We start from the raw sequence: 26,998 nt of genomic DNA on the forward strand, positions 1-26,998 counted from the left end.
AGGTCGAGGATGTCTGTAGCTCAGGCTCATGGTTCAGCTGAGGTGAAATGTTTTCCCCTTTACTGATTGTAAACAGATATGATGTAATTTGGCTGCGCGCACATCGTTGGAACCGAATCGACGATGAACTGTTCACTTGTACAGAAAACTCGACAGGTGTTTTTTTTTCCGAAATAAGATAATGGATGGTCACGCTAACTTCAGATATGCAGTGGGCACTACAGACACGGGTATTCCTGGCGATGTCATCAGTCCACTCAGTAGTTTAATGTCTTGTAGCAACAAACATCTCCTTCTGGAACAGCCTCTTCCCTCTCAAAATAGCATATAGTACACTTTTCGGAATCTCTATTTTTTATCAACGTACATGCTTCAGGACGGCAGGTCTTCTCTCTTTAGTGTCTGCTTTGTCCGTTTGTGTGTGTGTGTTCACAGCCAGTTTTACATACATCCTCACTACTCCCCATGCCTGCAGTTCACCTAGGGGACGCTGTCGAGAGAGCGCAGCCCTTTCATTCTGAATAGAGTCTGCCCTCCTCCATTGGCGCCCCTAGAGTGCAGTACCACCCGGAAGAGTGGAGTCTCTCGTAATACCCTTAAAACATCTCTGGTATGTTTGAGTCAACAATGCGCACGCATTCCTGAGGACGTCAATTCTGAACGGGTCAATAAGACACGAAATAAACAACACAGTGGACAACAATTGATCACAAGTATATACACCTCTGGAAAGAAATGAGACCATTTCTCAGATTTTACTAATTATAGTGACAAGGTGAGGACTATCCACAACTTGGGTCACAAAGCTCAAATATTGAATATAATCAGATAAATTCACCACAGTGACAAATCTGGCAAGACTGCTAGGCTTCTGGGTCTGTAATAAAACGTTCGGTGCAGTGGCGATTTCTGGTCTTTGAAATAAGGGACGCTGAACCTCGTGTCATAACTTACGAGATTTTTATTTACTCATTTATTTTCTACAAAAACGCTCTAAGTAGTGAATTTTGAGCTCTTCAAACAAACTCCTTGCTGATCTCAGTCTTTACCACATTGCAATCTTACTCACTCCATCACTTAATGTAATCTATCATATAAAATAAGATCCAAATGTGATTGCGCTGTAATAGGATACCGCTTACAGTGGCCTAACAGTTCACATAATTACCAGTATGCACTCAACAACAGAATACCCCACTGGGATGATCATTTCAGACACAAAAGTTACGTGTGAGAAATCTTGGCCAATACCAGAGCAATCTGTCAAGGACACACGCTCATGTACAGTGAGGGAAAGAGCGAGCCTTTGGCAGAGTGTAGTGTCATGTGATGTCAACAAACCACATAATTGGATAAAACAAGGCCACAGCTTCAATATGAAAACCAATCAGTGTCTATTATTTATATTTAAATACCTGTACCAGGAAATGCCAAAAGAATTGTTTGTTGCCATATGGCAACACCGTGCAGTATAGGGTTAAGAAAATCGCCTCTGGTTCGGTGGTATTGAGGGTAGTTATTTTCCTTGAGTGATAATGTAGATGTTACGATTGAAATCCATTTTAATAACTATAATCACAGTTTGAAATCGTATGCATGACAGTCTGCTCTGTGATCGCAATAGCTCTTCGACTCGAAACGTCATGCTTGCCAGTGAATGAATAAAAAGAAGAAAAAAAAACTTAAAGAAGAAAAAATCCAAAGGAGTGTGCAAACTTTTTGCTGTGCATTTAACCTGCGGACATGAGGAAGAGGTACAAAAACCTTTGCCACCATTCTGTCATTTTAGTGTCATTTGTCATTTTCTTTTACCCTTTATTTTTATTTCCCTTTTACTTTTTTTATTTTTTATTTTACAATTTTAATTATTTTATCTTTCTTTAATCTTTTTGTGATCTCACTTTTCTACAATAATTTGTATCCTGATTTGACCATTTTAATTACGAAGTCGAGACTTATTTTATTTTTTGCAAGTGAGTCAGTTAAAACACAACACAGAGCATTCAGCCTTCAATGTTTATTGGAGAAGAAGATCTTGGAATACCTCAGAAATCATATTGTACATACAAAGCACTTTGCCCGAGTTGTTTGATGAACCACCAAAAGGATTTTTGAAGCATGATTTAAATGGTTGAAAAACAAAATGTCCTCACAATCACAGCATCATTGCATGGGTAGTGTAGGGGTCTGAGATGGAACAGTACGGTTGATATGGGAGCATAAAGATATTTTCTTCTGGGCAGGAGGGGAGAGGTGTGGGAGGGGAGAAAGTACGGTAGCATAGCATAAAGATATTTTCTTCTGGGCAGGAGGGGAGAGGTGTGGGAGGGGAGAAAGCACAGTAGCATAGCATAAAGATATTGTCTTCTGGGCAGGAGGGAAGAGGTGTGGGAGGGGAGAAAGTACAGTAGCATAGCATAAAGATATTGTCTTCTGGGCAGGAGGGAAGAGGTGTGGGAGGGGAGAAAGTACAGTAGCATAGCATAAAGATATTTTCTTCTGGGCAACATACGTAGGCAGGCGTGTGGCAGGTGAGAGGTTGATACAGGGGACTATATTGTTCTTCTGGACAGGAGACTCATGGTGTTTGGCAGGGGAGAGTATGGTTAGCACAGTATAGTAGCCTAAAGTTATTTTCCTCTGTGTCACATGAATGCATCAGGGTAGCATGCATATATGATGGTGTAGGGGGTAGCATGCATGCATCTGGATGGTGTAGGGGGCAGCATGCATGCATCTGGATGGTATAGCGGCTTAAATATATTTTCTTCTGGGCAGCATGCGTGAGACTGTGGGAGTGGAGAGTATGGTTGGTAATGATCTTCTCTGGGTAGGAGTGTGGTTTGTAAAGTGGAGTGGAGCTGATCTCCTCCGAGGAGTGGAGTTGTTTGATGAACCACAAAAAGGATTTTGAAGCATTATTTACTGGTTGACAAACAATATCTCCTCCTCCAGTTCCTTCCTCACTCCGGCCCACAGTAGCTGCCGAGGAAGAGGATGCTGCGCGTGGGCTTGTGCATGATGAGGAAGAGGAAGGGGTGGTCTGCCATGAAGATCAGGGTGCGATCTATGCTTACAGTCATGCATATGTCCACTGTGGCAGCCGCCGCCTCCGTGCCCACCTCGTTCACCTCACACACGACTCCGTGTGCCAGCGCTGACAGGGACAGCCCTCTGTCAACGCTGATGCCCGTCAGGTCGGCGCTGGAGCAGTCGAACAGCGAGCCCATGCCCAGCACGGTCAGCGTGCCCGCCAGCGAGGCACTGCTCTCTAGCTTGAAGCGGGGCAGGTGCAGGTGCACGTTTTGACGGCGCAGGTTGGATGGATCGGTCCACTCCAGCAGCTTGGAGATGGTCAGCTTACTCATCACCTGGAGGAAGAGGAGGAGGAAGAGGAAGAGGAAGAAGAGGATGAGGAGGATGAGAAAGAGGATAAGTAATGGTCTGTCTGTCTGTTTTTTTTCTATCTGTCTCTGTCTCTCTCTCTCTCTCTCTCACACACACACAGCAAACACTGATTACTGATGCCACCGGATGCCACCGGAGATGTTTCGGGATTAAAGGGGCGAAACATTGATGATCGTGATTCCCGACTGATGACCCTGCAGCTGACCCATGGGCACCGGAGTAGGTGCGACAGGCAGCCATGCCCAGCTGGATGTAACACCTTCCTGTACAAATCCTGAAGTTCTGGCAAACCCAGTGACTTCTGTGAATAGGGCAGTTGGAGTCCAGAAAAGACTGGAGGACGTCCAGGAGAGATTGGATGACAGCAGGGAAAGACCGCACTGGGCGTGGGCGGCTAGTTACCCAACCCACTGGTCTCTCAATAGAGAGACACCCAACTCTAACTACGAAGAACCAAAGAAAGCAACAACCAGAGGGCCCTCCGAGAGGCGGGATGGAAGATGGGCCTGACAGACAGGACTGACAACATGGTGACGACGGCCATGGAAAAGGATTACAAGAAAACCAGAACGCCAGGAAATGAGGAGAAGATCCTCCGAAAGTGTGCATGTGGATGGGAGAAAGTGACCACGTTTAGGGGCTTACGGATCCACCAGGGAAAAGCAAGATGTGGACAGAAGGGCCAACAGCAACCTTTCACTGCAACAGCAGGTGAGACAAGAGGGACCAGAAGCCAGGGCAAAAAACACAGAGCCAATGGACCCAATGTTGCTGACGGTAGCAGAGGGTAGCAGAGGAGGAAGGTCCACTGGTGGAGAACGAGCCCCAACGCGAGCACGGAGACCCAGTCCTCACCACGCCAGACAGGGCAGAGGTAAACACAGAGACCAAGATAGCCGCCAGAAGGAGATGGGAAGCAGAGAAATGGCGCACACTGGACACACACTTGATCAATATCCTTGAGGAGTCACTGCATGGAGGGGCAGAGGCCAAGCTCAATCTGATTGGAGACATCATATACCAGACCTGCAAGGACAGGTTTGGTGAGATTGTTACAACTTAAAGAAACTCCCGCACACTGACCATTGTTCTTTCTTTAATAACGACGCTTCGGTACTAGACCTTCATAAGTTAATTGGTGAGATTGTTCCCAGACAGAAGACCATCCAAATGGAGAAGGGAAGGAAAGAAAAGGAAATCCTCCAACTGGTTCAAAGGCAACTCCGCAAGAACTGGAGAAAGGCAACACAGGCAGAGAAAGAAGGGTTGAAAGCCTTGTGGGAGGAGGTCAGGAAGAGGCTAGCCATGCTACGCAGAGCTGAGCGCATCCGGAAACGCAGCAAACGGAAGCAAAAAGAGCGAGACTGCTTCTTCAAGGATCCCTTCAAGCATGCCAGACCGCTGCTGGAGGAAAAGAACACTGGCAAGCTCGAAACCACCAGGGAGCAGTTGGAACAGCATGTCAGAAAGCAGTATAGTGATCCACAAAGGAGCGTCCCCTTAGGAACACCAGGATAGGTACCGCGACCTGCACAACCAACAGCTGAGTTCAACATCATGCCTCCCAAGCTCAGCGAGGTCAGGCAAGTTGTGGAGAAGGCAAGGTCCTCCTCTGCACCAGGTCCCAACGGAGTCCCCTACAAGCTCTACAAGAACTGCCCCAAGGTACTGGAGCTGCTATGGTACCTAATGAGAACCATTTGGGAAAAACAACTCATTCCGTCTGAGTGGCAAAGAGTGGTAGCAGTGTTCATCCCAAAGGAAGCAAACTCCACAGAGATTGGCCAATTCCGTAACATCGCCCTCCTCAACGTACAAGGAAAGATCTTCTTCTCAGTGGTAGCCAGAAGGATGACCAACTACCTGCTCCAAAACAACTACATAGACACCAACTGCCAGAAGGCAGGAGTGCCAGGTTTCCCAGGATGTGTTGAGCACTCCACAACGAATGAATGAATGAATGAATGAATGAATGAATGAATGAATGAATGAATGAATGAAACTTTATTGTCATTGTACAGGTACAACGAAATTGGTAAAGTGCAGATGCTCACGGTTCTTAAAAATAAAAAAGGAAACCTATATATATACTGTTCAGATTTTAAAAAGTCAGCTGTGCAAAATTAAGTGTGCAGATAGCTTTTGGATAAAAACTGTCTTTTAGCCTGTTCGTTTTTGTACCCAGAGCCCTGTAACGCCTGCCTGATGGCAGCGGGTCAATTTATGTCCAGGATTGTAGGGGTCTCTGATGATTTGCTTGGCTTTCTTTAGACAGCGACAGGAGAACAACTCCTCTAAAGAGGGCAGGGGACAGCTGGTGATCTTCTGAGCTGTGCTGACCACTCTCTGAAGAGCTCTTCTGTCCGCTGCTGTGCAGCTGGAATACCACACACATAAACAGTATGTTAGGATGCTCTCTATGGAGCTCCGGTAGAAGGCCACTAATAGACTTTGGGGTAGATGGTTAGCCCGTAAGACCCTAAAGCCGGGCATACACTGTGCGATATTTTCACTCGTGGGTCTTAAGCTTCTGCTCACACTGCACGATGGAATTTCACTGTTTAAAAGTTCACAGCTCACGACTCACGTCCTCACACTACACGAGCCGACAGTCGGATGCGAGCGAAATGTTTCCACTGTGCGACGCGACAGGCATGTCTCCCCGGTCTGCAGAGGAGGGAACATGCGCACCTGAGGTGGAGATGAGGTCGCGCTCAACAGCGAATCGCACGGCCCTATTGATTTGTGCATGTGAAGTGTCAAATCGGGTCGTAGCACTGCTTTAACTGTGCGATTTACGCACGAGCCACGACCAGAATTTCAAACCGTTTTGATTTTCTTGCGACCCTGCGATTGCACAATCGTGAGGCAAAATCGCTTGTCGTTACCCCATGTACACTGCACGATGCGAGACTCACGATTGACCTGCGATTGAGCAAGAAATCGGCCTGAGTGCCAAATCGGGGCAAAATCGGGGCAAAAGTCGCACAGTGTAAGCCCAGCTTAAGGAAGTACAGTCTCTGTTGTGCCTTTTTTTTATTTTTATTACTTTATTTATAGAAAGTAGCTTAGTGTACAATATCTCAATGTAGTTTACCAACAGCATCTTTGTGGACAATGGTTCGGCAGTTCACTAACATAACACAAGTACTATACAGTTCAATAAACATTTCAGTTTCCAGTAAGCAATACCCATCCCCAGAGGTCCATTTCCCTTCACTTCTGTACTTCTATAAATCCCTTTTTTTTGTACATTAAATCGACACTAGACAGTTGACGCATACAATAAGCACAAATAAAACAAAAGAGAGTATGAGAACATAAAAACAGAGAGAGAGAGAGAGAGAGAGAGAGAGAGAGAGAGAGGAAATAGTTTACCGGTCTGTGTGCATTTGTGTGAGATGTATGTGCTGTAGTGTTGTGTCATGTATGTGGGTATGTATGAAAGTCTTCCAATATATATATAGTTTGCTGTTTGAAATGCATTTTATTACACTGAATATGTATACCGTTTGTCTTCTAATGTGATCCTTGTGATATAACCTTCATTATCTTTTAAAGTAACTGTGCGTTTTATTAAGTAAGGTGTTTGGATACAATTTATTCCATTTTTCTATGTTATTTCTGGAGGCAAATATATATTTTTCCATATCCAGTACCTTCTCTATCGTATTGTACCATAATCTTAATTCTGGTTGTTTTTGCTGTTTCCATAACCTAGTGATCTGTTTTATTGCTGTTAGTCTTAAAAGGTTGAATAGTTTGTAGTGTTTTCTTTTAATTATGTGTGCTATGTTAATGCCTAAGAGATGAATTGCCGTTAGAGGTTCCTTTAGTCCAAAGATATGCGAAATGGCTCGTTTCACTTCTTCCCAGAATGGTGTAATTTTATGGCATGAGAAAAACAAATGTGTATGTGTGCCTTGCTCCCCACAGCCTCTCCAGCATTTCCCTTCATATCCTAAATGAATGCTCTGAATTGGTACCATAAAGTACCTTTGATTTATCTTCCAGCCAAACTCCCTTCAGTACTTTGTTTGTGTTGTTTCAAAATTCTCTTTCCAGGATTCTCTCCATTCATTGTCTGAAATATTTATCGCCATTTCCTTCTCCCATTTCTCTTTTGCATTATACATAATCTTTTCCATTTTTTTTTATTATTTTATAGGCCCCTGCTAATCCACCTCGACTTTCCCTTTTGTTTCTATAATTTAACAGAAAATTTAACACACTGTTTGTTTCCTTTTCAGTATTTTGTTGAATGTAACTCCTTACCTGTAAGTATTTAAAGAAATGCTTTTGTGGTAGTTTGTATCTAGCTGATAGGGTTTCAAATGTTTGAAGTATATTTTGTGCAAATATGGTTAGTCCTGCTTCTGCCCACTGGTCCAAGATGTTATCATGTGTTGCCTTGAAGTCTGGATCATACCTCATTTGTCTTAATCTCAAACTGTTACTGTGGATTTTTAAATACTTACATATTCCTCTCCAGTTCTTTATTGTGTTACTGATGCAGAATGTTTGTAGGTATTGTTTTTGTGTATCTGTTCTGAGGAAAGGCAGTGAGCCGATCACACCATTTGATATTTCCTTTTCAATACTAATCCATTTTGTTCCAAGATCTCCTCCCATCCATTTCGTTATTGTTATAATCTGTGTTGCAAAAAAGTAATTTTGTAGATGTGGAACCCCTAAACCTCCTTCTTCTTTAGGTTGAGTTAGTATCTGAAATTTAATCCTGTGTTTTTTACCATTCCATATGAAATCGGAAAGTTTTTTATTCCATGTACTAAAAAATGTTGGTGGTAATACAATTGGTAATGCTTGAAATAAAAAAAGTAGTTGTGGAAGCACCATCATTTTAATAGTTTCAACCCTACTGTATATACCTTCAGGGATTAATTTCCACCTGTTAAGGTCATTACTTATCTTCAATTCTAAAGCGTTATGATTGTTTTCGTATAAATCATTCAAATTTTGACTAATTCCTAAATATTCAATAACTTTGGAGTCCCATTTAATACTGTACTGCTGTTTTAGTGATGTATTCAATTCCCTTCCAATAGTTAAAGCCTCACATTTAGTTTTATTAATTTTGTATCCTGAAATATTACTGTATTCTTCTATCTCACCCATCAAGTGCTGTAATGAATGCTCTGGGGAAGTCAGATAAAGTATAATGTCATCAGCGAATAGTGATAATTTATGAGTTTCCTTTCCGATTTCGATCCCTTTAATATTTTTATTTTGCCTTATAGCTAATGCTAAGATTTCAATATAGATTGTAAAAAGGAGTGGGGAGAGAGTATGGAACGCTAAATGAGCCACGCTTAATTAAATAAATACACCAACAAATAATTAATTGAATGTGTCACTAATTAATTTAAAGTAGAATTAAATAATTAAAATTGGCATTAAATATATAATTTATGAATTAAATGGCAATTTATATAATGTAATGTTAAATATTTCTTTCGCAATTCAATTCATTATTTAATTTATTTATTTAATTATTTCATGTTACGTGTGTTTCAGCAAACCATTAATTAAATTAATCTGTCAATCTCACCCATCAAAGTCAGTGGGCGGAACCACTGACGCAAACGGGCGGGACTAGTGCCAATCTGGTGTTATCGACTGCTTTGGTCTGAAGCGTAACACCTCCTACATGACATGAATGGATCAAGGAGGAAAGCTGCTTCTATTCGAAATATGACCAAAAAGGGTTGTGAGTGATTGGGACTGTAGTACTGTCAACATTTCAAGTGAAAGGCTTAGAGTTTTATCTTTAGGGAAATGTATTCGTAAAATTAGCTTGTTGGCCATGAAGTTTTAAAAGGAGTGGATGCATGTTGTACGTTGAGGATGACAGCCTCCAAGTTCTTCTTGGCTTCCTCGCGGCCTATCCAGGGGATCCGGGAACCAAATCTCCTCCATCATCGTGTTAGTTGTTTGACACACTTTCTCACAGGTAATGTAGACAATTTTGAAAGGCATTTGCCGTTGTGTAACCTGACAAAACGTTGGAAATAGCCGGCTACGTGGTCTCATTTTCACCGTGGTAATGCTAGTTGCATTATTGTCATAAGTAGCACAGTCAGAGTGACCGCTCTCTTGAATATGAATCCTGTATTGTCACGTAATGCAGTTAAATAAATTATACTGATTTGGTATGTTAAGCACGGATTAAAAATGTTGCATTTTGTCTTTGTAGGGCAGTAGGCCTACTGTTGTTATCAATGTCATAGTATTCCACAATGTAACCTCATGTAGAGTAGCCTCACTTAGCCTATTGTTTTATGTACTTAATGTGTTTATGTCTGTCATGTGTATACTATAAAGTGCGTTCTTCACTGTCTCACTCACACACACACACACACACACTGGTTTTAATCAGAACATTGTGGAAGATGAATAGAAGTAATCTGTTGTAAGATCTGCTGTAATTCCCACATCTGTATCACACTGTATTTTCAGAAATAAAAAGGGGATACTGAGACCAAACCGGCCTACTGATGTCCATACAGACTAGCCCTACACAAGACAATGTCTGTCACATTGGTGCCATGACCGAGTTGGACCTTCGCCCAACCGGGATCTTTCTGGACATCATCTGCGTTGTGGTATTATACAGTATATTGCATCCATGTATGGAAATGGTAAAAAGTAACCCACTTACCATCTTAATGTGGTACAATCAAACCTTATTTGACTAATCAAGTGTTGATACTGTTTAGATTTATTCTGTAGAGCTTTCTTTTAGATTACTATTTTATCTTAACCCCTCCACCTTTTTTTAATTCTTTATCTGTTAAATGTTTTGTGTGTGTGGGTGTGAGAAGTGTACCACCCACTGCAAAACAATTGCCAATACTGGGACATAAGGCTACTACTACTACTACTACTACTACTACTACTACTACTGTGCTATTTTTGGAAATAAGCTCATATCACACCTCCCTGTGAGTTTTACCTTTCTCTAGCCGCCAGCTGGTCTCATAGGATTCAATGTTTATCACTAGCATGGAGCATGGAGGTAGTCCATACTCTGAAAACGATTGAAATTACAGGAGGAAGGTAAACCTCGATAATTTAACTCAAGGGGAGGCGTAATATGAGCTTATTTCCACAAATGGCACAGTATCAATTTAGCTGACATTGCAAGCTTGCACTGATCATGGATCATCTGACTTTATGCGTATTATTTATGCAGATAATCAACAAAGCCTGACTGCCCACAACACCTGGATCAGAGAGCCAGTCCAATGAAATCTGTCAAGAAAACCGCAGATAAACAAGGCCTGTATCATCATTGTAGTCTAGTACTACACTTTTATTATACACGAAGACAGAACATGACAAAAAAAACCTAACTATACAATCAGTCAAGCACTCTCAGACGCACTCACTTACTATACAACTCACCACACACGTTATCCATTACAATGTGTTCATTCAGCTCTAACATACCCACATTTTTTATTTAAAAAACCCTCAAATCTCAAGAACCTGAATGCAGCGTATATGTGTCTCCAGGCTACAATGGGTTAAAGCGCTGGAGGCCAGAAGGAAAGTAGAGTGATTACACTCATTCTCAAACTGGGCGCAATGTGGACAGTATTCCAAGTGCGCCTTCAAATAATATTGGTTTGTGGGTTTTGTGTTGTTTATTGGGTCAGAGGTGGGCCCCAAGGTTCAGTTACACCATTAGGTGTAAGTGATCACCATTCTTTGTTACACCATGATTTTCCTAAATGTATGTATATTCCAGTTCAGTCTTGTTTATATAATTCTGCACAACTTGGTTTATCTTTCTTCCCATGTTTAACTGCAGTCAACCTGCCATCCAAGCCGAGGCCAAACACATCATAGCACTGAGGTGGTCAACCAAGGTTGCAGATAGGGATGAGTTCCACGACGTGTCCACCAAGACCAGAGGAGGCTGCTGCGGAAGTCTCCCCTGCGAGAAACCTTGCTACGCCCAGTATAGGCACACAACTCTAATTTCACTGCATGTTTTAGTATTTCTATGAATGCAACCTATAAATCCTTTAAATCTTGCAATTGATGTAGACTTGTAAGCCATCTTTAAGCAACTAATACGTTATTCTAACCTCTTCACATTGATACACATTTTGTGCACTTCAGATCAATTTCCTGTATTTTGTTCTTGCTCTTTCCCTGCAGAAACACAATTGAACAGATTTAATAAATGTTCGTCTTTGTCAATAATTGTATCTTCTTTTCAGCATGAACTGAGCCACTAGTCAAAGTATCTATTGGAGGCATAAATAACAAGAGGAAGACTAGCCATCAATAATTACAATATTTACAAGCAGTGAAAGAGGCACGTACTATCCAAATATGCCACATATTTGTTACAGTGAAGAAGTTGTGATGCTGTACATGTTTACTCCATCTACAGGCTGCTATAGACTGTTAGTTTTCCACAAAGAAGCCTAGTCGAGACCTTTGTTCAATCTTCTGACATGCTCTTACTCTTGACAAATGGGTACTATATCAGCTTTATTACTTTATTGAATCCTAAAATTGTCCAGCACGTATGAATTGGACGTTGTATCTTGGAGTAAATAAGCTACTATCCAGATTTAAAGATCAATGTGAGCTGAAAGAATTTTTTCATCCCTGTGCAAGAGGCCAGGAAGGTTTGTCAAAGGTTGGAGTAAGTCTCTTTTTTTCGTGACTAATCGTGACTAGATATATCGATTAGTCCAGTGTTTCTCAACAGGGGTGCCGGGGAAAAGTGGCTGATGAATAAATTATGTAATATAAGATATATTTGTCTAAATTGATAAGTTAATGCTAGTCAGTGGAATCTTTCATCTGCCATTTACGCACAATAAAGTAAATTTAGGTCACCCCAGTAAGCTGCAACTTCAAACGTAGGTCGTGTGACCAAATGTGTTACTTTTCTAAGCTTGTGTGGTATCGGATGCGATGCCATGTTACGGCTTGTTGGTTTGGGGTGCCTTGAAATTTTTCATGAATTGGAAGGGTGCCTCGCCTAAAAAAAGGCTGAGAAACACTGGATTAGTCGACTATTAAATTTATCGTTAGTTGCAGCCCTAGTAGGTTCTATGAATACCATCAATACAATATAGCTGGTATGCTACAACTGCTGATAATAATTTGCCCCTGTAGGGCCTAGGGGCCTACAGTATTTTCACTTCGATAAACCCTTAACTGTCACTGTAAGGGTTAGATAATCATTATTGGTCAACTGTTAAACAATTGAGACATATATTGTTATATAATAATAATAATAATAATAACAACTTGGTTTTATATAGCGCCTTTCAAGGATGGATAAGTGTTTCGGTCACAGAGTCGGAGAGTGAGGGCCGGAGTCTGGAGATGTTCTTGAGATAGAAAAAGGCAGATTTGGTGATGTTTTTGATGTGAGACTGGAATGAGAGGGAAGGGTCAAGTTATTATGTGTAACAATTTTGAGTAACAGTGTCTACAAAAGGGAGTGTGTCTATGTTCCCACAGCCCGTCCCACATCACAAACACTGAAAACAAAAACAAAAAAGGGGGGGAAAAATAGACTGAATTGTCCCGCAGGGCAATGGTACTGTTCCACCCAAAAACCTTTCCCTAACCTCATTGAAATCGTCCCTAACAGTCAGTTAACACCAGCCATACCTACCTCTAAACCACAATGTAATGACCTCTAACCATGCTCTACTCATAATAGTAGAGATGGACTTAACTAAACCACAACCAGGGTGGAATCATGCTTAAACCCACGTCAGTACACAATAACAATACAATACAAGATAACCCCTGTGGAAGCTATATGGGACTAATGGGATGTGGGAGCATAGGGCCGACCCCATGTCACATGTAATAGAAGTTACTACTTTGTGGCCATGGTATGTCAGAAGCGTCAAAGTAACATGATGCATCTGAAGTTGGTTTTGTTGCTGTTCCTGTCAGTATTCTGCCTTCTCGTGCAGTCACTTCTTTGGTAGGTGCTCGGCTTTGCCATCAGTTCATCCGTCCCAGTCCCATCTTCACTGTAAAAAGAAAAAAAAGCTTTTGGTCAAGAAAACCAATGGCAGCAGTAGCAGCTAGCGAAAGAGAGACGGGCAGTAATCAGTTGCCTGGAATAGACGTACACGTTACAAAGTAGGCTATGTGCTACAATGTTACCTAATGTTATAGGTCCTAGTATGTTCACACACATCGCTACTACAGCGAAGTCAGAATGTTTCGACGAAGCAACTAGTTCTACATCTCGGTTAATTTACATGCATACACAGATTTTTCAAGGATGGCTGGGCTGGGGCACTCATTAATAGCTACATTTCCACTTGCACGTCAAATGCACACGTCTCATCCTTGCTCAACAACATATCACATCATGGGCTTTTAGTGAAACAACAAAAAACAGATGAATATACTATCTGCCATAGCCCATTATAGCTCAACAGTAGCACAACCACTATCTGAGCACACAGTAGCCTAAGCTAGCTGGTAGACAGCTGCTTGCTAAGGTTAGCCATTCCGTTCAAATTGAACTTCCTTAACCTAGGTAAAAACATTAGCCATGTGTAAATTTACGCATTTTTATAAAAATGGACTTACCAGCAGTGTTAATTTCGTCAACCATGACTATGACTAAAATATTTCGTCAATGCCCTTTTTTGATTTTCGTCATTTAGACTAAGACTAAGACTAAATTGGGAAGGCAATGACTAAAATATGACTAAGACTAAAATTGATTTTCGTCATTGTGACTAAGACTAAGACTAAATTTTAAAAAGCTGACGAAATTAACACTGGTATTAGATACAATAGAGAAAAAGAGAACCAGTGTGTGAAGAAGTTTTATTCTGTACAATGTGATATATGTTAAAAAGAGGAGCAGTGTGCGGAGAAGCTTTATTCTGTACAGTCAATGATATATGTTAAAAAGAGAAACAGTGTGTGGAGAAGTTCTATTATGTACAGTGTTGACTAAAATGACGAAAATGACTAAAAATTGACTAAGACTAAAATTGATTTTCGTCATTTAGACTAAGACTAAGACTAAATTGGGAAGGCAATGACTAAAATAAGACTAAGACTAAAATTGATTTTCGTCATTGTGACTAAGACTAAGACTAAATCAGAATTTGCTGTCAAAATTAACACTGCTTACCAGTTGAAATGTTGAACGCGGTGAATGAATGCTGGCGGGTCACCTTTTACCTCACCGATCTGGGTGATTCACGTTACCTACACAGGAACGTCCGACAAAATCTTTCCTATGATCAGCTCTACGCTCGATCTGTTTTGACTTGATAGGCAGTGCAACCAATCAGATTTTAGGATACGCCCACAGACTTTGATGGGTGAGTTTGACAGATACAATTATTTCATAATGTGCTGTAACACACGGGCCATGAAATAATTAAATGAATATAATTCAATAATTACTTAAATGGTGAAAGGAGTTCTTTAAATACTTTTCTACTTTAAATAAATTAATGACACATTTAATTAATTATTTGTTGGCATATTTATTTAATTAAGCGTGGCTCATTTAGCGTTCCATAAGAGAGGGTCACCTTGTCTTGTACCCTTTTGAATGGTAAATTGTCTGGATAATGTACCGTTTGTTTTGACTGCTGAAACAGGTTTAGTGTATATTGCTTTAATCCATTGGCAGAATTTCTCCTCTAAGCCAAAACTTAACATTGCTTCAAACATAAATGGCCATTGGGCTAGATCAAAAGCTTTTTCTGCATCTAAAGTCAACATAATTAGAGATTCCTTTTCATTTTTATTTACATAATCAATTATATTTAAAGTTCTTCTTATGTTGTCTGTTAGAAGGCGACCTGGGATAAACCCACATTGATCAGTATTTATAATGTCTGTAATAATGTGTTTTAATCTTTTTGCAAGGATTGATGTTATTATTTTGTGGTCTGTATTTAATAATGATATTGGTCTATAAGATGCACAGTCTCTCGGATCTTTCCCTTCTTTATGGATCAGTGTGATTGTGGAAGATGACCAAGTTGGGGCCCATCTTCCTGTGTCTAGCGCATGATTATAGGCTTGTACCAGTATGGGGCTAAGTTGATCTTTAAGTGCTCTGTAGAATTCATTTGTGAAGCCATCGTCACCTGGTGATTTCCCTTGTTTTAAACCTTGAATTTCCATATTTACTTCTTCCAATGTAATAGGCATTATTAACATTTTATTTTTGGCTGGTGCTACTTTTGGTATTTCAAGCTTTTTAAGATAGTTCTGGATATGTTCTTTATCTACTTCTTTGTCTGTCTTATATAGTTCTTCATAATACTTTGCAAATTCTTCTGCTATCTCATCTTTGTCCCTTATCACTTTATCTTGATCACTGTTAATTTGCGTTATATGTGTCCTCTTTTGTCGTTTCTTTAATTTATAGGCCAGTACTTTCAGTGCTTTTGGTCCTCCATCATACTGTTCCTGTTGCGTGAATTTCATTAATTTCTCAATCTCCATCATACGCAGTTTATCTAATTTTTTCCTTTTCTCTTCCAGTTCTAACTTAACCTCTTTATTATTTGTCCTACTGTGTTGCAACTCTAAATATTTTATTTCATGGGTTAATTGTTTTTCAAGTGCGACTTTTGATCTACTTCTCGCAGAGGAATAAGATATAATTATTCCTCTTAACACTGCTTTGATTGTTTCCCATAAAGTAACTGGGTCTATATCCGGTGTGTCATTCATTTCCATATATAATTGTAGTTCCAATTTCAGTTTTTCAATAAATGCAGTTTCTTCTAATAGTGAATTGTTCAGTGTCCACAAAGATTTGCCCTTTTTTCCATTAAGATTTAAAGTCAAAGAAATAGCGGCATGGTCAGATATATTAATGGAGCTAATCTGACATGTTTTTACTAGATTAGTGTTGTTTTCGTACATAAAGAAGTAATCTAATCTATTGTATATTGAGTGCCTTCCTGAATAACAGGTGTATTCTTTTTTCCCTGGGTGGAATTCTCTCCATACATCAACTATTCCTAATTCTAGACATGCTTTCCTTAGTACATCAGCATTCTTTTCAGCTTTGTGTACCCTAGAGCTTGTTGAATCTAACTTGTTGTTCATTATCAGATTTAGGTCTCCAGCCATTATAACTACTCCCTTTGCCTTTGTTACTAGCATATCAAGTATCTGAGTCATTAATTCCGTACTTGTATCTGGTGGGTAGTATACATTTAAAAAAGAAAACTGTCTCCCTCCTATTCTTCCCACTACCAATACATACCGTCCGTCTTTGTCCATATAACAGTCATCCATTTCAAAGGCTATATGTCTTTTAATTATTATTGCTACTCCCCTTTGCTTTGTATTATATGAACTAAAATAAACTTCACTATTTGTGATTTTCTTTAATTTCTCATGTTCATCTTTCTCTAAATGAGTTGCTTGTAGGTACATTATGTCCGCCTTCTCATTTCTCATTACCAATAAAATCTTCTTTCTCCTAATAACATTATGCATTCCATTTACATTAAGTGATATTATTTTTAGATCAGTCATTGTATAATTGAATAAATGTAAGTACTCTTTGCAAATATTAACATGACATACATACATACCTATGTGAGTGTAAAAATGAATGGTTTCAGCATGTATATGTGTAGGTGTGATTAGGCCAGTAATATGAGAGAGAAAGGAAGACAAAATACAGACAGAAAGAATTAAGCACATGCAATAGACAAAGACAAAACAAGTAGACGTGGACTCACATACAGTGATCTGGTTCCATATGTACCCCCTCCATGTAGGATGGTATCTTGTGGTGAGTGATGTTACTGGTATCCTTAGGATCTGGGTGATTGCCAATGTTATCAGCAAACTCATTCCCAATTATGTCAGCTTGTTTAACCCCCCCTAACCCCAACCCCGCCAGGTTCCATATGTTTAACCTACTTTCCCATATACTACGTTTATGTTTGTATTGGACCAATAAATAAATGAGTTAAAATAATAATAATAATAATAATAATAATAATAATGAAAAAATATTAAAATATAATAATAATAATAATAAAAATAATAATGATACTACTACTAATAATAATAATAATAAAAAAGACCCAAAACAGTCGAAGGAAAGCTCCTTCTTACTTTGTAACCAACACAGAGGCTGAATAGGTATTTAACTAAGATAGGTCTCCTTGCTGAGATGTAAAGTAAGGTCAAAGTGTCTATGCAGTAGGCCTATGCCTGTATTTTCTAAATATTAACTTCAGCCGTCAGAAAAAGAGAAGACAGAAATAAATAAATAAATAGATAAATAAAGATAATAATAAAAATAAATAAATAATAATAAAAAAACCCTAAATATCGAAGTTAAGAAATCAGTACCCCCCCCCCCCCCCCACCAAAGCAGAGAGAGAGAAAGAGAGAGAGAGGAGAGAGAGAGAGCCCTACGTCCACATAATGCCTAGGGAGGAAATAACTAGCAAATAACCTCTTTCCTTTGGTAGTCAAACTAAAGCTTCTTTACAAAACAGAAAACAAAAAAGCAAAACTTTCCCATTCTAAGTTATTATTTAATCAAACTAGACCACTAACCCCAAAAATAAAGTTATGGTTGCCCCCCCCCTACACCCCCCTAACCAGAGCAGGGAGAGAGAGAGAGACAGAGAGAGAGAGAATAATCCAAATAATACAAAGGGAGCATTTACTCACTCTCTATCACTCACTCTCTATAAGTCAGCACACACACAAATAGTATTAATTTCAATTTTGTATTATTATTATTTGTAGCCAAACTAAGGCTTAAAAAAAAAAAAAAAAAAAAAAGAAAACAAAGGGTTTTTTTTCCTCTTTTATAAATGCCAGTAACCCAAACAAAGTTATAATAGCCCTTTTTACCATGATTAGTCAGTAGTTGTCCCCCCTCTACCACCCCCCCCCCCCCCCCCAGACCAGAGCACAGAGAGAGAGGTCGCCCTCCATCCGACTAATAAAAAAGGAGCGTTTACGCACTCTATATCAAGATAACAAAATTCCCACTACCAATACATACCGTCCGTCTTTGTCCATATAACAGTCATCCATTTCAAAGGCTATATGTCTTTTAATTATTATTGCTACTCCCCTTTGCTTTGTATTATATAAACTAAAATAAACTTCACTATTTGTGATTTTCTTTAATTTCTCATGTTCGTCTTTCTCTAAATGAGTTTCTTGTAGGTACATTATGTCCGCCTTCTCATTTCTCATTACCAATAAAATCTTCTTACTCTTAATAACATTATGCATTCCATTTACATTCAGTGATATTATTTTTAGAGAGAGAGGTCGCCCTCCATCCGACTAAAAAAATAAAGGAGCGTTTTACGCACTCTATATCAAGATAGCAAAATTTCATATTATTATCATTATTATTTATAGCCCAACAATGGCTTTTTTAGAAAACAAAGGTTTTTTTTTTTGTTTTTTTTCACTTAAATTTCCTCTCTCTTTTTTTTTAAACCCAACTAATGTTTTTTTTTTTTTTTTTCTAGTACCAATGCCAGTTTTCTAGAAAACAAAGTTTTTTTTTTCCCTTTCCCCTTAAATTTCCTCTCTCTCTCTCTCTCTCTCTCTCTCTCTCTTTTTTTTTTTTTAAAAAACCCAACTATTTTTTTTTGTTGTGCCTTCTTGATGGGGGCAGTGGTGTTGGTGTTCCAAGTAAGGTCGTCCCTCAGATGCACGCCCAGGAAGCGGAAATCAGAGACTCTCTCCACACAGGCCCCATCGATGACCAGCGGTTGAATGTTAGCCTTTGTCCTCCTGTAGTCCACTATCAACTCCTTTGTTTTTGTGATGTTTTGGAACAGGTTGTTCTCCTTGCACCAGACCGATAGACGCTGCACCTCCCTTGGAGATGAGACCTACGATGGTGGTGTCATCAGCAAACTTGATGATACTATTGCTGGAGTGAGAGGGGGTGCAGTCGTGAGTGTATAGGGTGTACAGGAGTGGGCTTAGCACACAACCTTGGGGGGAGCCTGTGCTGGTGTTTATGACTGAGGACAGGTGGGAGCCAGCTCTTACCCTCTGGGAGCGACCTGTCAGAAAGTCCAGTATCCACCGACAGATGGAGTGTGACAGCCCCAGATCCAATAACTTGGTCACCAGACTGTTGGGGAGGATAGTGTTGAATGCCGAGCTAAAATCCACAAAGAGCAGCCTGGCATAGCTCCCCTGCTGCTCTAGATGGGACAGAGCAGCATGAAGGGCTGTTATGATGGCGTCATCTGTGGACCTGCCGGCCCGGTAGGCAAACTGATGAGGGTCAAACCCAGGTGGGAGACAGGAGGTGATGTGAGCCCGAACCAGTTTTTCAAAGCACTTCATAATGATGGGAGTGAGTGCCACTGGTCGGTAGTCATTCAGTCCACTGATGGTGTTCTTTTTGGGGAGCGGGATGATGGTGGAGGACTTCAGGCAGGGGGGGACAGCAGCCTGGCTCAGGGACTGGTTGAAGATAGTAGTGAAGACCCCAGCCAGCTGGGCCGCACAGTCTCTCAGGACCCGCCCAGAGACACGCTGCTTTCCGTGGATCCACTGCCCGTAGCACCCGCCTCACCTGCTGTTCCTCCAGCACGAGAGAGTGACTGCTGTATCCTGGTGTGTTATGGATGGCAGTGTCAGGTGGCTGTACCTCAAAGCGGGCAAAAAAGATGTTAAGTTCCTCTGCCAATGAGGTGATCTGGGATGAGATCCAGAGAGCTAAGCGGAACAAGAAAGATCTGCACTTCACTTGCAGTCAGGGGGATCAGAAAACAGCACAGCGCAACAGCACAGCGCAACGTTTAATTTCATTTCATAGGCCTACCGGTAAAGCATCATTTTGTGCCCATGACTGACACGTGTATGTTAAGCAGGCTACATTTTTCGTTTTTTTAAATACAAAGTCGGGTAAACGCATTGAGGTGTTGAATTGGAAAATGTGAGAAAAGGAAACCTCTCTCCTTACGCTCACGGGTATCCAAGGAATTGTTTGAGGACGTGTAGGCTAAACAATTTGCCACTCTCTCTGACCAGCTTCTAAAGATCAGGACAGGCCCGGTCTCCCTTTTTTCACAGAGCAGATGAGCTCAGTCACTTTTGGCCGCGAGAGAGAGACTTTTTTTGGAAGGCTTAGGCCTATTCGCGCCACGGCTTGCATTTTTGTTGAAGATTTGTAATGTTGAAACTGAAGACTTGATTTCTTCTATGTGGATATTTTTTGTGTAGTTTTATTACGTGCAGTGCAAAGAAGTGATTTCTGTGGCATTCGGACATTTTATTTTGGAAAGGCTAAGCGAAATAGTCCCGCTGCCGCGTGGGTTATTGTTTTGTGACATGCATGTGGATCAACTTCTTTGAAGTTGCGTGCAATACTGAACAGTGAACTGAAATTTAAAATAGGCCATGTATTTTTTTACAACATTTTCTGAGGTGATTCTATGAATTAGGAGGAAAAGTTTGACGCCGCTCACAGTGACCACAGTATTGGGTAGAGTGCTATCAGCGCGATATCAGCACCATGGACAGATCTTGGCGAGCCAGGCCATAGGCGGAGATGAAAGTGTCGTTAACGGAAACATTAAGCACCACAACCGTGGACAGCTCCCCTCAAGTGTCGGAATGGTGACATTAAATTGTCGGAATGGTGATACCAAAATGTCGGAATGACGGGATGTCGCAATGGCGTCATGTCTGAATGGTGCTATGTCGGAATGACGAGTGCCCCCCTCCCAGCGAAAGCCTTCAGCACATCTTGTCAGGCTACAAAATCGCGCTCTCTCAGGGCCGCTACAGATGGCGCCATGACCAGGTCCTGAAGAAGCTAGCCGAGGTGCTGGAAGAGTGCAGACAGGGAAGCAGAATACCATCACCAGCAGAGGACCCTACCATCTTTATTGCGGCAGGAGGAATTGGAAGCATCAGGCAAAAAGAAACAAGGCCCTTCACTCCCGGCCAGGAGTGGAGCATGAAGGTTGACTTGGACAGAAAGCTTCAGTTTCCCACAGAGATCACCACCACATCTCTCCGGCCAGACATAGTGGCTTGGTCTGCAAAGGCAAGAGCGGTAGCTCTCATAGAGCTCACTGTACCATCGGAGGAAGGGATTGAGGCGGCCTTTGAACGGAAAAAGGCCAAGTACGCCGAACTGGCTGCGGAGTGCCGGGAGGCGGGCTGGAAGACTTCCATATATCCAGTGGAAGTTGGATGCAGAGGCTTTATGGGGTTGTCGACCACACGCCTTCTGAAGGATGTGGGAGTCACTGGAGGAAGGCTAAAGAAGGCAACAAAGGAGCTGGCAGAGGAGGCAGAAAAAGGTAGCTTTTGGCTCTGGCTGCGGAGGAAGGACAGGAGCTGGGGGAATAACAACTAACCCCCAGAAAACAGCCACAGGGATAACATCTATCAGCTGCAGGGGGTGACAGGGAGATGTCGCTGTCACTGCCCCGCCACCGGAGACATTTCAGGATTAAAGCGGCGAAACCCTGATGAACGGTAGTTCCTGGCTGATGACCCTGCAGCTGACCCATGGGCACCGGAGGAGGTGCGACAGGCAGCAATGCCCAGCAGGATGTAACACCTTCCTGTACAAATCCTGAGGGGAATGACAACTGCAGACACAGTAAACAGTACACACAGTCCACAGTCCCCAGTACCCACCGTGTCCAGGGTGTCCTCTGGTGGCAGGAGGATGGCCATGCTGAGCTGGGGGTCTGTGTAGGGCAGCTCCACCACCTGCAGGTTAGGCTCCCGCACCCAGTTGTGAGGCAGCTTCTGTTTCTGGTGCATCATCTGAACGGGGCGCGTCTCCGTCTACATTACATTACATAACATTAGAATACATTTCATTACACTACACTTCATAACATTAGATTACATTACATTACACTACATTACATTACACTACATAACGTTAGAATACATTACATTACACTACACTACATAACATTAGATTACATTACATCATGCTACATTACGTTTCATTAAACTACGTAACGTTAGAATACATTACATTATACTACATTACATTACATTACACTACATAAAGTTAGAATACATTACATTACACTACACTTCATAACATAAGATTACATTATACTACATTAGATTACACTACACTATATAACGTTAGAATACATTACATTACACTACATAACGTTTGTATACATTACATTACATTACACTACATAACGTTAGAATACATTACATTACACTACACTACATAACGTTAGAATACATTTCATTACCCTACATTATACTACATTACATTACATTACGCTACATTACATTACACAACATAATATTTGAGTACATTGCATTACACTAACACATTAGTGAATGGGTAGCATGAATTCTGGAAATAAACATCTAAAAATCTCACACAATATCCCTTTAACCCCTTAAGACGCGGCTTAATAGATTTGTTGTTACCAGTATGCTAATGACCAAGTCGTGGTGCATTACTAAAGGGCATGTGTTGTGTCATAGTATTGTAGTGCTATGGTAGTTACATTTCAATGACTATTACAGCATGCCACTGCAGGTACGGTGCGCATTAAGGGGCTGTGTACTCTTTCAGTGTATATCTACCTCATTAGGTATTAGAATTGGTATAACTGGTGTATAAAACATAAGATCAAGTACAAACCCCAACTTCATTGAAGTTGGTACACTAGGTAAATTGTGAATAATAACAAAATACTGTGATTTCTTATATATTACATCAGAAGACAACGGTACAAAGAAAATGCATCAGCAGTCGAAAATTGAGAGCAAAATTATGCCTTTGAGGTATGTTCATGAATATGAAAAAATAACATATGTCAAAGTAGTTAGAACGGGGCCAATAAAAGACACTGTTGAGGAAACATAGGTAAACACTTAATTACATTTACTGATGAGATGATTTTTATATCAAAACAGTGTTAATGCCAGTCTTGAACATTATTCAAAACGTCAACGGTTAGGTGTATTCTTTGTCATGTTTTGCGACCGTTTTCCTGTCAGTAGTGTAACAGGTCTTGACCTCAAGACAAGAAGGTAGAGAATGCGCGCACATCAGTGGTACAGGTGCTGGACAGAATAGAGTAACTGAAATAAATGATAGAAGTCTGCAACACTGTTAATGCTCCCAGTGATATATTTGCACGACGTTTCGGACCTTGAAAAAGGACAAAGGTCCGAAACGTCGTGCAAATAAATCACTGGGAGCATTAACAGCGTTGCGTGCGGACTTCTATCATTTATTTCACTTGACCTCAAGCCAGCCATGTGCAAGTCAAAATAGCACCAAATAAATGATCATCTGAAGTGGCATAACTAACACGCTCTCAGTGGTGCAACGGAAACATGGTTGATAAATATATTATGTAATTTAACACATATTTGTCTAAATTAATAAAGTATTGCTTAGGCAGTGCTCAGAGTCTTTCATCTGACATTTTTAGGTCGTCCCTGTAAGCTGCAACTTCGAACGTAGGTTGTGTGACGTCTCCAAATGTGTTACTTTTCTAAGCTTTTGTGGTATCCGATGCGATGCCATTACGGCTTGTTGCTTAGGGGTGCCTTGAACATTTTCAGTAATTGAAAGGCAACACCCCTTGACTGGTTCCACTCTTATCTCTCTGACTGTTCTCAATTTATTCAAATTAAGTCCTTTAAATCTCAGCCCTGCCCTTGTCACATCTGGTGTGCCTCAGGGTTGTGTCCTGGGGCCCCTCGTTTTCTTCATGACCTTCCTCCTTCCCGTTGGCAATATGCTCCACAAATTCAAAATAAATTTCCATTGCTATGGCAACGACACCCAGCTCTATCTATCTGCCAAACCCTCGGACACTCTCCCCCCCTCCCTCACCACCTGCCAATCTGAAATCAAATCCTGGTTCACCTCCAATTTCTTAAAACTTAATAGTGACAAAACCGAAGTCCTACAAATGGATTTCAAGTCCACCCTATCAAAAGCAGACCGTTTTTCCTTTTCAATTGAGAACTCTCCTGTTTCCCCCTTCCCTCAAGTTAAGAGCTTGGTTGTACATGAGATATAGAATTGTATTAATTGTAAAACAACACATGTGATTTATAAACTGGAATGTCCCCTCTGTAATGTGTTTTACATTGGCCAAACCAAACGACGGTTACAAGATAGAGTCTCAGAGCACAAATAATCAGAACAAAAAAATGATAACTATCCGATGGCTCATCATTTCAAAGACAAGCACAATAGTGACCCTGCTACTTTAAGAGCTATACGTATAGATCATACGTATGCCACAAACAATGAGAGGGGGTGATAAATTGAAACAATTAAACCAGCGAGAGAGCTACTGGATTTTTATATTAAAAGCTACTCTATATGTGGGTTTAAATGATGAGTCGCAATATTGCCATTTCCTGTAAGCACAAATGCTCTATTTTTATACATACATATGTATTACATGTTATGGCATATTTTTTTTTAATTTAGGAGCACAGGTATGTTACAGCTAAGCATAGATCCCTGCATGAGGGACGAATGAGAGTGTGTTGTAAACAGAAAGGATTCACCGTACTCAATGTAAAAAAAAACATGAAAATGTACTACTATACATGTCATGGGTAAATGAAATTTCTCAAACGCAGCAGAACAATGTCATTTCCCCCAACGCCGCGTGCATTTGAGTACCCCCCCCCCCCCTCACACACACACACACTTACTCGACCCCTTCGTGGAGGCTGTCCCCCATTGATTAAAACAAGGCCGACAGGCGGACAACAGATGCGTCCCTCTATGCCAGTTCCAACTATGCCATTTTTCCCCCCAAACGCCCCCCTGGCCTCCTCCTAGCCTGTCAACGCCCCCCGAGGATCATCATGGACACTCCAAATATTGTGGCAGGCAGCAAGGCAGCAAAATGGCGAGACATGGCTTTATTTTTTTGCAGTTTAGGGTATAATAAGCTTATCATCATTCTTGGATTTGGAAAAGAACCATAGGCTATGATTTGAAATTTCACATGTGTATTGTATATGTATAGCCTAGATGAAGTAGGCTACATTACAAATTACCAGACATTTATTAGGCCTAACAACCTTTAGTATCACGCCATTTCAGCATTATGTGCATGTGGGAAAGAATCTAAACATCGACAAATAATAAATAAATAAAACCGTTTGGGTGAATCATGCGCTTATGGGTTGACCCTTTAGGTGAATTATGGACTTTTTTTCAATACCAGCTTCAAGGCGCAAAGCAGTGAACTTCCGTGCCAGAGTTTATCAAATGCACACGACTGCAAAGCAATTACGAAAGACGCGTTCTCTCCTGTACTCTCTCTGAGCGCAACGAAAAGCACCATTGCCCTTCCAAATGGCAGTTGGTTTGATTTTTTAAACTCACTGCAGCATTATTTTTAAAAACACGCATTTTGTGCATTAATAACGTGAAACTCAATTACCCAGAATGCTGCACGTGAGCTCTCTACCCGATTCTGGAAAACAAACATGGCGGCAACTCGCTTTACCAGAAATATTTACTACCTTAATAATGTGTTAATCCGACGCTAGATTTCTTAACTGATGAAAATCGAAGGCAGAAATCAACCTTGTAGTGTCTAAATATGAGGTCGATTGGTCTATTTGTGGCGTACATCACGATCGGCTGAGTTGTCGTTTGTCAGTTAGCCTGTGGCTAGGCTACTTTTCGCCAACGTTAGCATCCGGTTTAGTATAGAAAGGCTATGCTTGCACGCATTCGCTCCGTAGTCTGCCGCCTTGTGGCCACAGGAAGGAACAATTTAAAGAAAGCGTTTCAGACGGACAACAATTGAATGAAAGCGTTTCAGACGGACGGAAATGTAATGAAAGCGTTTCAGACGGACGGACGGACGGACGGACGGACAGACAAACCCTGTTATAGAGATGCTGGACGCATCTAAAAATTTGGTGGGCAACACTTTAGTGCCTTTGTAGGTAACTCTGCCCTGCAAGCTAGCATCGTTAGCACCTTACTTAGCTTGCCTAGCTTTGCCTCGACATTCCACTCAAGCGGAAGTAACTTCACCAAACTATCACTTATTCAACTTGTGATGGCACCCCTACTTATCATGCAATATTCCCTTGCAAATATAGAGTGTATCGTGCATATAATCGATTTAGTTTCGGGGTGCGACGGAGCAGCTCTCTCACACGTCCATCTTGCATCTCCCGTTTTCAATTCAACATTATATTGAAGTATAACACAGCACCACCAGAGTAACCCAAAATTCAACATTCAGCAGCACGTTAAAGTTTCCATGGCCACTAGTTAGTACCTTGGTGATCTTGAAGGGCTTCTCTTTGGTGTTCTCTGGCTTGAAGCGATGCATCCAGTTGCCTTTAAAGTACACAGCGTTCACCAGCACCAGGCGAGTCATCGGGGTCAACACCCCAGCCTTCAGTAGCTCCTTAATCTTGTCTGACAGACCACACACACACACACACACACACACACACACACACACACACACACACACACACATACAAAAATCATACAAGCATGCACGCAAGTGCTCGCGCACACACACACACACACACACACACACACACACACACACACACA

The 26,998-nt window shown here is 41.0% G+C and overlaps 1 protein-coding gene and 1 long non-coding RNA gene across 2 annotated transcripts in view; one reads left to right on the forward strand and one right to left on the reverse strand.

Annotated features, from left to right (window-relative positions):
- Window positions 1-2,875: 2,875 nt before the first annotated feature.
- LOC134450513 (leukocyte elastase inhibitor-like) overlaps window positions 2,876-26,998 on the reverse strand; it is a 36,020-nt gene continuing 11,897 nt past the window's right edge. Inside the window, exons 6-9 of the mRNA XM_063200352.1 lie at window positions 26,712-26,854; window positions 22,084-22,236; window positions 20,003-20,125; window positions 2,876-3,371 (exon numbers count right to left, since the gene is read on the reverse strand). Coding sequence (XP_063056422.1) covers window positions 2,964-3,371; window positions 20,003-20,125; window positions 22,084-22,236; window positions 26,712-26,854 — 827 coding nt within the window. The 3' untranslated portion in view covers window positions 2,876-2,963. The remainder of the gene's footprint in view (window positions 3,372-20,002; window positions 20,126-22,083; window positions 22,237-26,711; window positions 26,855-26,998) is intronic.
- On the forward strand, window positions 9,288-11,640 carry LOC134450597 (uncharacterized). Its single transcript, XR_010035122.1, has 3 exons — window positions 9,288-9,379; window positions 9,886-10,031; window positions 10,622-11,640. It is a non-coding gene; the product is annotated as an uncharacterized LOC134450597 (long non-coding RNA).

The sequence above is a fragment of the Engraulis encrasicolus genome, chromosome 6 (genome assembly GCF_034702125.1).
Source record: "Engraulis encrasicolus isolate BLACKSEA-1 chromosome 6, IST_EnEncr_1.0, whole genome shotgun sequence".
NCBI lineage: Eukaryota > Metazoa > Chordata > Actinopteri > Clupeiformes > Engraulidae > Engraulis > Engraulis encrasicolus.